The sequence below is a fragment of the Panthera pardus genome, unplaced genomic scaffold, assembly GCF_024362965.1.
Source record: "Panthera pardus isolate Hobbes unplaced genomic scaffold, ASM2436296v1 HiC_scaffold_25, whole genome shotgun sequence".
NCBI classification, from domain to species: domain Eukaryota; kingdom Metazoa; phylum Chordata; class Mammalia; order Carnivora; family Felidae; genus Panthera; species Panthera pardus.
Genome location: NW_026526821.1, coordinates 90,069,075 through 90,082,961, shown reverse-complemented (window position 1 = coordinate 90,082,961; position 13,887 = coordinate 90,069,075). Strand labels below are relative to the sequence as shown.

General features: G+C 49.4%; 2 protein-coding genes across 5 annotated transcripts in view; one reads left to right on the top strand and one right to left on the bottom strand.

Annotated features, from left to right (window-relative positions):
• The window catches only part of M1AP (meiosis 1 associated protein), a 63,803-nt gene extending 54,165 nt beyond the window's left edge, over window positions 1-9,638 (top strand). Inside the window, exons 7-9 of the mRNA XM_053890860.1 lie at window positions 6,727-6,933; window positions 8,057-8,197; window positions 9,183-9,638. Of these exons, the coding sequence (XP_053746835.1) occupies window positions 6,727-6,933; window positions 8,057-8,197; window positions 9,183-9,365 (531 nt within the window). The 3' untranslated portion in view covers window positions 9,366-9,638. The remainder of the gene's footprint in view (window positions 1-6,726; window positions 6,934-8,056; window positions 8,198-9,182) is intronic.
• A 976-nt stretch (window positions 9,639-10,614) lies between these two features.
• On the bottom strand, window positions 10,615-13,602 carry DOK1 (docking protein 1). Of its 4 annotated transcripts, XM_019442700.2 has the most exons (5): window positions 13,427-13,602; window positions 12,766-13,065; window positions 12,522-12,615; window positions 12,124-12,308; window positions 10,615-11,885 (listed from the first exon to the last, which is right to left on the bottom strand). In XM_019442700.2, the coding sequence occupies exons 1-5, from the start codon at window positions 13,484-13,486 to the stop codon at window positions 11,049-11,051; spliced, it is 1,476 nt and encodes a 491-aa protein (XP_019298245.2). In that variant the 5' UTR covers window positions 13,487-13,602; the 3' UTR covers window positions 10,615-11,048. The 4 variants fall into 4 exon arrangements, with proteins under 4 accessions (XP_019298245.2, XP_019298262.2, XP_019298259.2 ...); XM_019442720.2 differs by lacking the exon at window positions 12,124-12,308 and having other exon boundaries at window positions 11,756-11,885; XM_019442717.2 differs by lacking the exons at window positions 12,124-12,308; window positions 12,766-13,065; window positions 13,427-13,602 and having other exon boundaries at window positions 12,522-12,604.
• Window positions 13,603-13,887: the final 285 nt, after the last annotated feature.

Genomic DNA, 13,887 nt, shown 5'->3' with positions numbered 1-13,887 from the left:
AAAGGTTGACTCCAGGACCCAAACTCTCAACCACTCTATAGCCATATGAAATTCATTATCATATTAACTGCAGGAGTTCTGTCAAATACACTCATTCAATAAGGATCCTTAAGATAGCTTCTTGAACACTTTTATCAGGAAAAGCTGTGGGCCTCCCTTCTAGCAAAAGTGGGTGGTTTGCATTTCTCTGAGCTTACCTAATCTTGGCTCTGTAATTGCCCTACCCTTATTTTTCCTTTGCCCAATCCCTTATTTATCTTTTTGTACTGTTGCATGTTTCTAAACTGGCATAACTGCTTTGTGGAATATGGTAGGGAATATATATATATATATATATATATATATATATATATATATATATATAATAAGATTAATTTTTTCCAAATATTTATGAGATGAATCTATCCATCCCCAGGAAAACATAATTTCAGTTACCAAATCCTACTATGTAGTCCCAGTTATGTAGCTAATGACTCACTTTCCACATCCTCATTTCTCTTACAAAGTCATGTCTGTATGAACTAGAAAAAGAAATGAAAATACCACCTAGGTCTTTCAGTTTCCTACTTAAAATGTCAGAGTCTCTGGAGACACATTCCAGAGCTTTACAGGCCATGTCTGCCCTAATTGGCCACAGAAGTGACAGAATTCAAGCCAGGATGTGTCTAGCAGGAGTCTAAGTACACAGGCAATGACCTGGTTGGGCTGTAAATGGGTGGGGATATGGAAAGTCCTTGGTTACATTAGGCAAAGAGTCAAGAACAAGAATCCAAGCTGAGAGTGGGGTGATAGCAGGTCAGCAACCATTTAAAAAAAAAATCAGAATGAAGTTAGAGAGGGGACACAGACAGGAGAAACAGATGATAGAACAGACAGCGGCTAGCATGGGATCAGTGGGCTTCTCATGACCCAGCCTTGTCTAATTTTTTTTTTTTTTTGCTTCATATTTCACCATGCCCCTTCCATCCTTTACTCCAGCCACACTAATAATTACTAAGTGTTCCCCCAAATATGCTAAACTGTTCCACACTTCCCATTCCCTTTTTCATGCTGCTCTCTCCTTTTGCCTCTATCCACCTGACAAATATCTACCCATTTTTTCCAGATTCTGCTTAAATACCTTCACTAGGAAGCTATTCCTGCCTCCCACCACACTGCCCTCACTCATCTTTTTTGTCCCCTACCCACCCATGTACCTGTTGTCACATCTATCTTGACCTTCACAGCAGTGATAAGGGGGATGAAGTTGTACCTTAGCATTCTGATGTAAGAAATGTCATATTATTGTATTTTTCTAAACCAAATTTAGAAAATACTAATCCCTAAGAACTAGAATGTTGACACACCCAGTGTCTTTATGAGCTTCTCCCTGGTTTATACTCAGAATCCCAGAGCCCTAATAGTCTGGAAAATGTGGGAAATGGCCCTCTGGTCTTCAATACATCTCCAATACAATGTTGAATAGAAGTGGCAAGAGCAGATACCTTTGTCTTGTTCCTGACCTTAGGGACAAAGCATCCAGTCTTTCATCACTACTTATGATGTTAGTTGTGGGATTTTTGTAGAGCCGTTTGCCAGGTTAAGTTCTACTCTGTTTCTAATCTGTTCCTGAAAGGGTTTTGGATTTTATCAAATGCTTTTTCTGCATCTTTTGAGATGATTGTGTAGTTTTTATCCTTTATTCTAGAAACATGGTGTATTACATTGTTTGATTTTTAGGTATTAAACCAACCTTGCATTCCTGGAATAAATCCCATGTGGTATATACAGTTGATCCTTGAACAATGCAGGGGGTTAGGGGTGCCCAGTTCCCTTGCAGTCAAAAATCCATGTATAACATTGGACTTCCCAAAAACTTTAATTGCTTAATTTGGTCCCAGGACATCATATTGATGGCAGACCAAGGAAATGCTAGTTTAGCAGAATTAAAGCTTTTACCTGCTATAATAAATTCCCATCTGCCCTTCTGGCAAGGCCTACAACCGTGTCATTAAACTTGTCCCTTCTACTTCTGTCTCCTTGTTAGCCACATCCTCTTCCTTTCCTTTGCTATCTGTAAAGGATCCCTTTGGCTGCAGCTAACAGAAATCGAATCCAACTCTAACTTGAGTAATTAAGAGTTTATTTTTCTAATATAACAAGAAGTAATGGAGACAGACAATTCTGAGACCAATACAGTTAAACAATGATACCATCATGGACCAGGATCTTTGCATTTTTCCACTGCAGCATCCGTGGCAAATGTACTTCATCCTTATACCTATTCCTCATGTGGCTATTACACCTTAAGACCAATCCTATTCCAGGGAGAAAGAAGGAATAGGGTAAAGAGGCAAAAGCCTGCCAACATATTAGAAAGCTTTCCCAGAAGGCCCACACAGCAACTTCTGCTTGTCTCATTATTTAAATCAAGGTCACATGTCACCCCAGACCAATCACTGAAAGACTGAAAAATGTGTAGGGAGAAGGGAGTGGGATGAGGGAGTAGTGGCCAGTCAACCAGCAGTGGCTATGCCTTCCTTCACAGCCTTAGAAATTAGAAGTTAGGGCAGAGGTGGGGAATAATGAGCTTGGAGCATGGCATGCCCTTCCACTCTGCCCCTGTCCATACCTGTTCTAAACAGAATCAGTCCCCACCTCCTAAAATCTAAGCTCCCTAGCACCTTCTGTAGCAAACATATCATAAATGCAGATACATTTTTACCTGTCTTCTGATAAATTCACCATCTAACTCATTCTCCTTTCTTTGGAAATTTGCAAAGGGGCACTGGGCTGGCTCAGTCGGTAGAGCATGAGATTCTTGATCTTGGGGTTGTAAATTTGAGCCCCATGTTGGGTATAGAGATTACTTAAAAATAAAATCTTAAAAAAATAGAATTAGAAAAAGCCTATTGTCATCTGTAGTCATTAAGCATTGTTCAATTTGAGGACCCCAAAAACTACTCTTCTGGGACATGCTCTTGTCTTTTCTCAACTTTGCCTACCTGCCATGGCAGTTAACCATTTCCATCACAGGTACAACTGCCTGTACCTACAAGTCAACCCATTACCTGGGTAACATGTTCAAGCTTGGGTCCTAGACTTTAGATCTCTACTGCCATTAACTACTGTCCAGGAAAAGGTTAGAAATTCAGAGTCCAAAATAAGGATCTTAAAGTTCAACTTTCCTATCTCTCACTTTACCCCCAAATGCTCCTGAGAATTACAGATGAAGTAATATCTTTATCAAACTCTAGTAAGTGCATTTGCTTCTCTTCCTTCCAGAGCCTTACTCTAACCTCTCTTTAAATCAGCCCAGAAGTTTTAAAGCAGTCTGCAAAATCCTTTCAACTCAATCTCTTCCTAGTCCTCAGAAAGCCCACACATCAGGAGTTACTTTTGAGGGGCACTTGGGCGGCTCAGTTGGTTAAGGGTCCTACTCTTGATTTCAGCTCAGATCATAATCTCATCGTTCATGAGTTTGAGCCCCATGTGAGGCTCTGCACTGACAGCGTGGAGCCTGGTTGGGATTCTCTGTCTCCCTCTCTCTCTGACACTCTCATGCTTTTGCTCTATCTCTCAAAAATAAATAACTTTTTAAAAAAGGAGTTACTTTTGAGAGACCTCAGTCAATTCTGTATACCAGTTCTATAATAGAATCTTAGCTGTTGTCTCAAAATCAATAGGCTCAAATTTTAAGGATCATAATTTTTGTGTGCAACATTCAAAGTTCCTTTTTTGGGGGTGCCTGGGTGGCTCAGTCGGTTGAGCATCTGACTTTGGCTCAGGTAATGATCTTGCGGTCTGTGAGTTCGAGCCCCATGTTGGGCTCTGTGCTGACAGCTCAGAGCCTGGAGCCTGCTTCAGATTCTGTGTCTCCCTCTCTCTCTGTCCCTCCCCCACTCATGCTTTGTCTCTCTCTCTGTCAAAAATAAATAAAAACATTTAAAAAAAATTTTTAAGTTCCTTTTTTGTTTAATTTCTTAATGTTTATTTATTTTTGAAAGACAAAGTGTGAGCAGGGGAGGGACAGGGAGAGAGAGAGAGAGACAGAATCCGAAGCAGGCTCCAGGTTCTGAGCTGTCAGCACAGAGCCCGATGTGGGACTCGAACTCAAGAGCCATGAGATCATGACCTGAGCCAAAGTTGGATGCTCAACCAACTGAGCCACACAGGTGCCCCTCAGAGTTTCCCAGTAATCCCAAAGTCATGAATTTGTCCCATAACACTGAGGTGTAAGAAATGTCACATTGCCTTAAAAAAAAAAAAAAAGTTCAAGAAATGTTACAATGCCATAGTTTTAGCCCCCAGTGACTTGCCACAGTGGAAAGATACTCTGTTGTCTGTGGAATCGTGGAAGGGTGACCAACCACACCAGTTTGCCCAGCATTCGGGGGTTTTCTGAGATGTAGGGCTTTCATTGCTAAATGGGCAAACCAGAACAGGTGGTCATCCTAAGTATTGGGCAAACGTTAATTTACAAACCTTCCCTTTACTATATATAAACTCTCAAAGGGCAAGAAACATGTCTAATGAATTTCTACATATTCATGCCTAGTGCTTCAGACAAAACAGCCACCCAACGCATTCTTAATAAATAAACAAACTAGTTCACAAACAAATGCATGAACCAGCATAAAAAATAGATTAAAATAATAGGGGCAGAGGGAGAGGGAGACACAGAATCTGAAGAGGATTCCAGGCTCTGAGTGTCGGCACAGAGCCCAACTTGAGGCTCAAACTCACAAACCGTTGAGATCATGACCTGAGCTGAAGTTGGATGCTTAACTGACTGAGCCACCCAGACACCCCAGATATGAGCAAAATGTTAAGAAAGCATAAACTTCTAAAGGTACCTACCACCTTCCCAGCCTACCAGATCTCCTCACAGTTCTGTGGTGCACAAAATGATGACACTGCTTTTAAGTGTCTGGAAACTTCTGCACCACCTCCACCCCAGCACATTCCCCCTAGGGTGTAACTCTAATGCTACAGCAGGGTTTTTTGTGCTTCACTGTGTCACTTTCCACTTGTCTTCCACAAGACACTGATACTCCTCAATCCCCTTAAAATCTTTCCCCGCTGTTTGCCTTTCCTCTCATATTCTTCCAACTTTTTGCATCAGTTAGAGTGGGTGGAGCTAATGTACTTGCTTTCATCTTCTGTAGCAGAGAGGCTGTTACGTTTGTGCCAGGTGGAAGTGCTGATCACCTCAAGCAAGAGGGCACAATTTGCAGATGATCGTAACAGTCTGACTCCACATTTCTTAAGAGTTTTGTGGTTTTCCTTGAAAAACTACCAAAGAAAATTGCCTTATTCCCATGCCTGATTTAAAAGGGCACACCTAGAAAATCTGCTAATAGGTCTGTGTGTCTCTTCTCCTGACCCATGGCACACAGCAAAGTGTCACCCCCTCTGTTCTGCAGAACCTTTCACTCAGAGTCACTGCCCCTGGAATTCTGACCCTTCTTTTTGTCCTGTGACTAGCTGTGTTGATCTCAAGGATCCTGCACCCACTGGCCTCTTTGTACCTAAGCTTTTCTCTCCCTGCTGTCTCCTCCTCTTGCTTTGGCAGGTCACTTTGATCACCTTCTTAAGCTCTTTCTGGGTATTCTACAGATATTCCCTAACCAGCCCACTCTGATCTCAGTCATGCAACAGAAGCACATTTTGTCACCCTCTAAACAAGACCTGAATTTTCACAACAGCCCACACAAGTCTGTATTTCAAGACTGTTTTTAAGAATTGTAATTCTTGGCGCGCCCAAGTGGCTCCGTTGGTTGAGTATCCAACTTCAGCTCAGGTTATGCTCTCGTGGGTTCATGGGTTTGAGCCCTGCATTGGGCTGGCTGCTGTCAGTGCAGAGTCCCGCTTTGGATCCTCTGTCCCCCTCTCTCTGCCCCTCCACTGGTCATTCTCTCTCTCGCTCTCTCTTTCTCTCTTTCTCCCTCTCCCTCTCAGAAATATTTTTTTAAAAAGTTTTTTTAATGTTTATTTTATTTTTGAGAGTCAGGAAGACAGAGCACTAGCAGGGGAGGGGCAGAGAGAGAGGGAGACACAGAATCCGAAGCAGGCTCCAAGCTGTCAACACAGAGCCTGATGCAGAGCTCGAACTCACGAACCATGAGATCATGACCTGACCCAAAGTCGGACACTCAACCAACTAAGCCACCCAGGCGCCCCTAAAAAAAGAATTGTAATTCTTAAAATTCTACATTTACCATTGAGTAATACATTAGCCATCTCCAGGGTGAACACCTACTTCAGGTTAAAGGGCATCTCTTGGGGCGCCTGGGTGGCTCAGTTGGTTTAGCACCTAACTCTTGATTTCAGTTCATGATCTCACAGTTTGTGGGTTTATGGGTTTGAGCCCAGTGTTGGCACAGAGCCTGCTTGGGACTCTCTCTCCCTCTTGCTCTGCCCCTCCCCCTGCTTCCTCTCTCTCTCTCTCTCTCTCTCTCTCTCTCTCTCTCTGTCTCAAAATAAGTAAACATTTAAAAAATAACAAGAAAGGGCCTCTCTTGTCTCTGCATTGTGAACCATTTTGTATACATCTCCAACCAGGGAGGAAGAGCACTCCCTTGGGGCAACTCAGGTAGGAAGTCCCTGTCTCCCAGGACCAAAGAAAAATGGTTCAGTCCTCCCTGACACCCCCAGAGAAACTTGGGGAAGCCTTGATTGAGATAGATCTTCAAAACATGCCAAAGACTGAAGGTGAACCAGCATTTATATATGTTCTTGTTTCAGAAAAGACAATGGCTGCTGTTGGCCAAAGGGGAGCCCCTGAGTGGAGGACACAGCCTGAGGACGCCTGCCAGCACTTTCTATGTGATTGTGCCATCACGCTCCCCCACTCTGCTGGTGAAGGCAGTGGCCACTAGGGAACTGTTGCTGCCCAGCCCCTTCCCCCCGCTGCCTGAGGACCCAACTGACGTCAGCCTTAAGACTGTGGAGGCAAGTGAAGCTCAGATCTCATGGGGCAGACAGAAGGGAGAGAAGAGTTGGGAGCAGGAGAAAAGGATACGGGAGAGGAATTAGCCTGTGGGAGAAAGGACTGGGGAGCAGAGGGAGGAGTGGTTGTTCCAAGAAGGTGGTGGAGGGTGAGAGAAGAAAGCGAAGGTAGGAACTGAGGCCAGGTGGAAGGAAGTAATGTGATGTGTGTCTGTGTGGTGGTGTCTTTCTCTGCTTTGTGCGTGTGTATCTGTTTGTTGAGGAATAGAGAAAAAGGCAGTCAATGCAGGCATTCAGGATAGGAAGGGCTTCAAAATGAGACTCCCATGCAATGGAGAGAACTGCACTGCCACCATTTTCCCCCTCCTCCCCTCCCCCATCTTCCCCTTTCCCCCCCTTCTCCCCCCTTCTCCTGTCTTCCTTGGATCTGGATTCTGGATTTCCTCTGCCAGCCTCCTCTGGCTGAGGGCAGGAGGAAAGGCTCTGGGCAGGGAGAACTGGAGCCACATCGCTGCTGGATCACTGGCTTACGTGCAGAGAGGACAGAGCTTGGGATTGTGTTCTTGCCTTGGCGGCCACCGGGATGCAAAAAGAGGTGGGCACGAGTGGCTGTGGCTCGCTCAGTGTCTCACTTCAGAGCCAGTGGTTCCTGGCACAGGATGTTGTGGCCGGAAAACCTGACTGCTCAGGAATGCTGTGCTTGTGTGCCCTCTGGCTCCGGCTCTGCTCACCTAGCAGGCGAAGAACTCCATGTACTGCCCCTGCAGACTGTGAGCAGCCCCAGGCCTCAGTCACACCCTCTCTCACAGCCCACACACTGGATCCCTTGTGACCCTTCCAGCACTTCACCCCCTCTCAGAATCCCATGACACGCTTCTCAGAGCCAGAGTATTTGGTGTCCCTAGCCACTCACGGCTATACCTACTTGTTGCACTCTTGCCTGACACTTACATCACAGACACTCAGACCTGGGGGCCGGAACACCCAGCGGAGACCCTCATCTATTTCAGTCTTGAGCCAAGCCCCGGGTCTTCACACATCCTCCAGTCTCTCACAGTCCAAGGTCTCTTACTGTGTTCTGTGACCTCAAGCTCCCTGGGTGAGTCTTCTCTTCTCTCTTCCACAGAGGGTGCTGGACAGCCTGGAGCTAGAGCCCACCTACAACCCCTTACAGGCTTGGAGCCACCTGTACTCACACCTGAGCAACACCTTGACCAAGCTTCAGGGCCGGATCCAGCCAAGCTTGGAAAGCCGGGCCCTGAGAAAGGTACAGCTCCCTCCCTATTCCCTCCTCTTCTTTATGCCCAGAATCAAAGAGAGACCTCCTCCCCTGTCCCTGGCTCCCCCCATCCCAGGGAGCAGCCCCCTCCCCTGGTGGAGGGGAGAACCAGGCCAACCAGGGAAGGAGAAAAAGAACAGCCCTTTGCCCTAGACCAAGGAAATTACAACCCCTGTCCGGTAGGGAGGGTTTTCTGCCTGGGCACTTACATATGGTGATGTTTAGGCATCTACACTGTGCACTTGTGATAATCCATTAGTCATGTAGCAGACCATTGTCCCACTAAGCAAATTGGCAGTACTGAGAGCACAGGTTCTGTTTAAAGAAAAGGCTGAATGGAAGGTGGAAAAAGAAATATCCAAAGGAAAGGAAATTAGCACGTACTGAACACCAGCCATTTGCCAGGTTTTGTGACCAGTGCTCTCACAAATATCTTTCTCATTTAATCCCTACAGCATCCCTGCAAGGTAAGTGTTATGTTCACTGTACAGATGAGGAAAAGGAGGCTGACCAAGCTTAGTACATTGGAGTCCAGGCTTTCTCAACAAGGGTTAAAGAGAGAAGAGTAATTGAGGGTAGAGTTATTTTTTATGAAATGTATATTCTACAGTGTTTGTATAGAATATAAATTCTTAATCTTTTCCTAATTTCTTAGTAACAGAACCTTTAGGAACTCCTGCTTTGCCTTAGCTGAAGTTACAAAAGAAAGATCTTTCCAAACTACAGTCAATCTAAAGATGGGAGCTGAGCCCACCACAAGTTAGCTGATGGACAAGCTAACAGAGAAGGAACACTCAGCCAGGAGACTGGCACTGTGGAGACAAGCCCAGGGGACTCCACTGCCCTCGACTTTGAGGCTGTCACTTAAGGGATGGGACACGTGAAGGAGTTAGGACAGGAGGCCCAACAAGGAACAGGACAGGAGATCAGCAGCCATGTCTGGGCCTCAGAGAACTCTCTGCTTTCTTTGTAGGCTGGGCAGTTGCAGACAAACCGAGTTCGAGCCACAGTGGCCCCCCTGCCTATGACTCCAACCCCTGGCAGAGCCCCCAAGATGCCAGCAGCCAGCAAGCCTTCCTCAGAAGTCTTCTTCTGGCCTTCCAAGGAGGAAGAAGTGGAGGAGCAGAAAGGGGAGGAGTATCCCTCTGGGCCCTAAGTCACCAGCACCAGAGCCTGGTGGCCCTGTTCAACCACATCCACACTAAGGCTCATACAGTGAATGGCCTTCGCTCCACCTGAGCCTCTGTGAGCTCCAGGCGACTGGGAAACAGAGCCTTCCCCTCCTCAGTCTTCAGAACTGCTGCCTCCCCACTGCTCAGTCCTGGAAGAGACACACCTGAACTTTTTCCTTCTCCAAGCAGGAACTCATTTTCTTTTGGATTATTTGATACTGTTAGCACAGTATCAGATTAAATACCCAGTAAGTCTCTACCATTGTTAGGAGCATTCCCAGCCCAAATTTTTCCTTGTAGTTCCTGGTAAACAGGTAGACAAGGTCAGGTCACCTTCAGGAAACTGGACATCAGGAGACAAGTACAAGGTTTTTAGAGCTCATGAAAAGAAGTAGGATTGAAATCGAAGCCTCATTCCAAAGGCTGCATTCTTCCCGCTACACCCACCACACTGCGGTTTCCTTCAGCCCTCAGACAGAAAAGCGGTTGGTACTGATACCTACAGGCAGAGTAGGGGGTGGGGGGGCAGGAGGTGTCCTATAGCTGAGAAGATAAGGGGAAAACAGTGTGGAAAAGGCCTGTTTCCTTCCTATTTCTCTCTCCCCAAACCTGTCCACTTTTCTTTTTTCTTTTTTTTTCTTTTCTTTTCTTTTCTTTTTCTTTTCTCTTTTCTTTTTTTTTCTTTTTTATCTTGAGAGAGAGAAAAAGAGAAAATCCCAAGCAGGGTCAGCGCTGTCAGCACAGAGCCCGATGCAGGATTTGATCTCATGAATGTGAGATCATGACCTGAGCTGAAACCAAGAGTCGGACGCCTAACTGACTGAGGCACCCAGGTACTCCTGTCCACCTTTCCGTTGGCCCTTTCCACCTACAGAATAACTACCATTTATAAAATGCTTAATCTGCGATTCAGGTTGCACTAAGTACTTGAGAAATTTAACTCCTTTCACACAAACAACCCTGTGAAGTAGAGTCTGTTATTGGGTTTTCCCATTTTACAGGGGGTCACTGAGGAAAACTGAGGGTTATAGATGTTATATGACTTGCTCAGTATCACAGAGACAGGCTCAAGCCCACGTGGGCCCAACTGGACCACCCAGGCTCTCAACCACCACACTGCTCCACTCACCTGCGACCCCACCCTCCTTCTGTGGATTCTCCTGACCCCCTCCACACCCACCCAGCACCCCTGCCACCATGGCATCTCTGTGACTATTCACACACATAGACCTCTTAAACCCAAACTGACTTTAATGAGAATAAACTTTTTAAAATCTATGTCTCTGGCCAAGAACAATGCAGGGGTCAGGATCCAGGCACAGTTCAGCAGCTCCCTGTAGCCTCCATGCAGGCCCCTTTGACTGCACCAACTCAGAGCAAGCACCCCTCTTCATAGACCTGGTCCAGCGCTGTCCATTCCTTTGGGGAGGATGACTTAGGGGTGCCGGTCTCTCCCAAGTCCTATCCCTCACCCCTGCCACCTGTCCCACTTTCAGGACTTCTTGAGATTGATCGTCCTCCCCTTGACTCCCCTGGTCCCCCTAGTGCCCTGGGCTGGCTCACACAGGACCTTCCGGCCCTCTGGTTCCTGCAGCTCCTAACAAGTATCTTTGATCCCCAGTGCCACCTTCCCGTGGTCCTCCCACAGTGTTCCCAGCTTCGCCCTCTCATGTGGAGCTCTCTGCCTTGGCCTTGGTCCCTTCAGCCCCTGCCCTGGACAGCCCACAGTCCCAGCTCCCCGGGGCACCACCGCTCTTTTGGACCTGGCTGTACAGGACAGTGTCTGAACTGTGGCCTCTGCCACCACCACCGCCACCGCCACCACCACCAGCTGCAACTCCAGGCTCAGGGAAGGGCCGGCCCCGGGGCTTGGGAGCCAGGAGGGGCTTTGTGCTCCGAGGAGGCGGTGGCACTTCATAGTCATCAGTGGCAGGGTTATAGGGGAGCTCGTAGCCCTCCTCCTTCACTCGAGCCTGGCACCACCATGCATCCTTGGGCTCCTGAGGCAAATCATAAAGGCCCCGGAGAGCAGCTGGGGCCAGGCCCTCAGGTTCATCATAGATGGGGTCCTCTTTGGGGTCCGTCAGCTTGGCCTTCAGCAACTGCTGCTGCACATGCTGGTACAAGTCCCAGTAAAGAGGTTTCTTTAACTGTGCCGCCTCCCCTGCCCGAGCAGGGGTGCTGTCCAGGGGGTCTGAGTATAGGGAATCCTGGGAAGGGCCTGAAGGAATGCGCAGTGAGTCTAAGGGTTCAGCATACAGGGCCGGAGGAGTGCCCGGGAGTTCCTGAGGGCCAGGGAGGGACACCAGCTTCCCTTCTGCCACTTCTCCTTCATGGGAATCGCCTCTGAGACTGTCCTGCCCTTGACCATCCTTTCCCTGGACCTTCTGCCGGTGAATAGCAGTTTCAACCGCCTGAAAGATATCATTCCCCTGTGCTGTCTGGAAGGTGAAGGTTCCAGGGCCTGAAGGGCAGCGGCGGCCAGCCTCAAAAGAGAACATGACCTGAAGAAAGTGTAGAGGGAAACACATTACCAGGAGCCATGAGGGATGAGTCACAGGGCCCAACCTAGTTAGGGGATCCACAAAGAAAAGACTACCTGGGGAGGGAGGGAGGGTCATGGGCTAGGCAAGGAAGGTTTATCCTGAGGACAGGGCTTCCCACCTTCCTGTCCTGCCCCACACCACCAACCCCACAGCTAGCCCCACCTAGGAAGTCAGTGTGCCCCAACAGACCCCGCACCTTGTCCCGGCCATAGCGGCGCAACAGAGTATAAGGCCAGGAAAGGAGTGGCTCCAGTATCTGACCCTGGGCCCCTATGGTCAGGAGAGTCAGCTTCTCAGCCTCCACCCTCAGCACATAGGAGCCATGCAGGCCACAGCGCTCAGCGGCTTCAGTCCTCTGTACGGTTACCCAGAACTGGGATCCTGGAAGGAATACACAATTAGACTGGCACCTGGCCGCACAGGTGAGTGAGGGGGCTGGGGAAGCGGGAACAGGTTGCCTAAGCACTCACTTGGAAACCAGTTTCAGGAGCTTCCTACTTCCCCATGGGCCCCTGACCATTTAATCACTCCCTTCCCAAGGACACCCTTCCTTCCCCCCCTCCCCATCCCTGCCAGGGCCTCTCAGCCGTCTACCTTCCCAGGTGGGGCTATACAGCGAGTTCTCCAGCATCTCCAAGGCAGAAAGCTTGGGTGGGTTCTCAGCAGGCGCCAGAGCCCAACTGCCTTTCTGGAGTAAAGAGAAGAACAGTATCGAGGACCCCGCAATTCCCTCCACGCTGTTCCCAGGGTCTGAGCCAGCTCAGGCCCTTTACTGCTGTAACTGCCCCCACCCCGCGTCGCTTCTTGGCCCCGGTGCATTTCGCCCCGGCCCCCTCACCGGAAAGGCGTTTCGGCACAGCGTTTGCACCCAGGCGGCGCTGGACGGCGCGTCGGCCGCCAGCAGGTGGGAGCGCTGCGCAGTGTCCAGGCGGAAAGCTGAAGCGCCGGGCTCAGGGGGGCTCTCCACAGCCACGGGGGCCACGCTCACACACTCTGCCAGACGGATAACCTTGCAGTCCAGGCGGCGCGAGCCCCCTCGGCCCCCTCCAGCGCCCGACCCCTTGTGGTCAAAGAACTCGAGCCGCGCTACGCCGTGGGGACTGGCAGGATAGAGCACGGCCCAGGTCTTCCTCCATCTCTGGGGAGAGAGAGCGAGAGACGCTGGGGAGGGAGCGGGCGAGCACCGGCTGTCTGCGCCCCGACGGGAAAGGAGAGAACCGGCGCGGGCCGATTTCGGGTCCAAATCTTCCCTACGAACGGCGAAGTTTCCCGAGAAGGATGCCCCTCGGTCTCCCTAGGACCAGAAAGGGCGTACCCCGAGGCCGGCCGCCGCTTCTCCGCAGTGTGAAATCAACTTCGCGGGAACGTCATAGGGCTCTACTACTCCCGGCCGGCGCTCCATCCAACCCGCTGCCGCCCCCTCCCTCTCTCTCTCTCTCTCTGGGGTCTCCAGCCCACCCCTAGGTATGATGGGGCTCGGCAACCCCTGCCCCGACTACCTTGGTACCGAAACGCTGACTTTGCAAAAAGAGCGGCCCTTCCATCACAGCCCCGTCCATGGCCCCCGGCGGTTCCTTCCGCGCTTCCTGGCCTTGCGGGCTAGGGGCGGGGCGGGGGCGGGGCCGGGCCTCCGGAGGCGTTCCCGCCCCTCCCCCGGCCTTCGCGGACCGCTCAGGGGGAGCCAGGAGAGGAGCAGGAAGAAAGGGGAGGGGGTCCCCAGATAAGTTGGCGGTGCACCACTCTTAGGCCCCTGCCTACAGTCCTGGGACGCGCACAAGTGGCTTCACCAAAAGAAAGCTCGCGGTTTCGACCAGAGGGCTGTGGCGCGCCTGGGCTTAGGGGTTGTGTACGACGTCGTATGCTCAACGTGACGTCAGAGTGAAGGCCGTGACGTCACTCCAAAAACGCCAGTGGGCATTCTGGAGCACCGGAGGGACTATGTGGGCTTTCATAGCCTCGG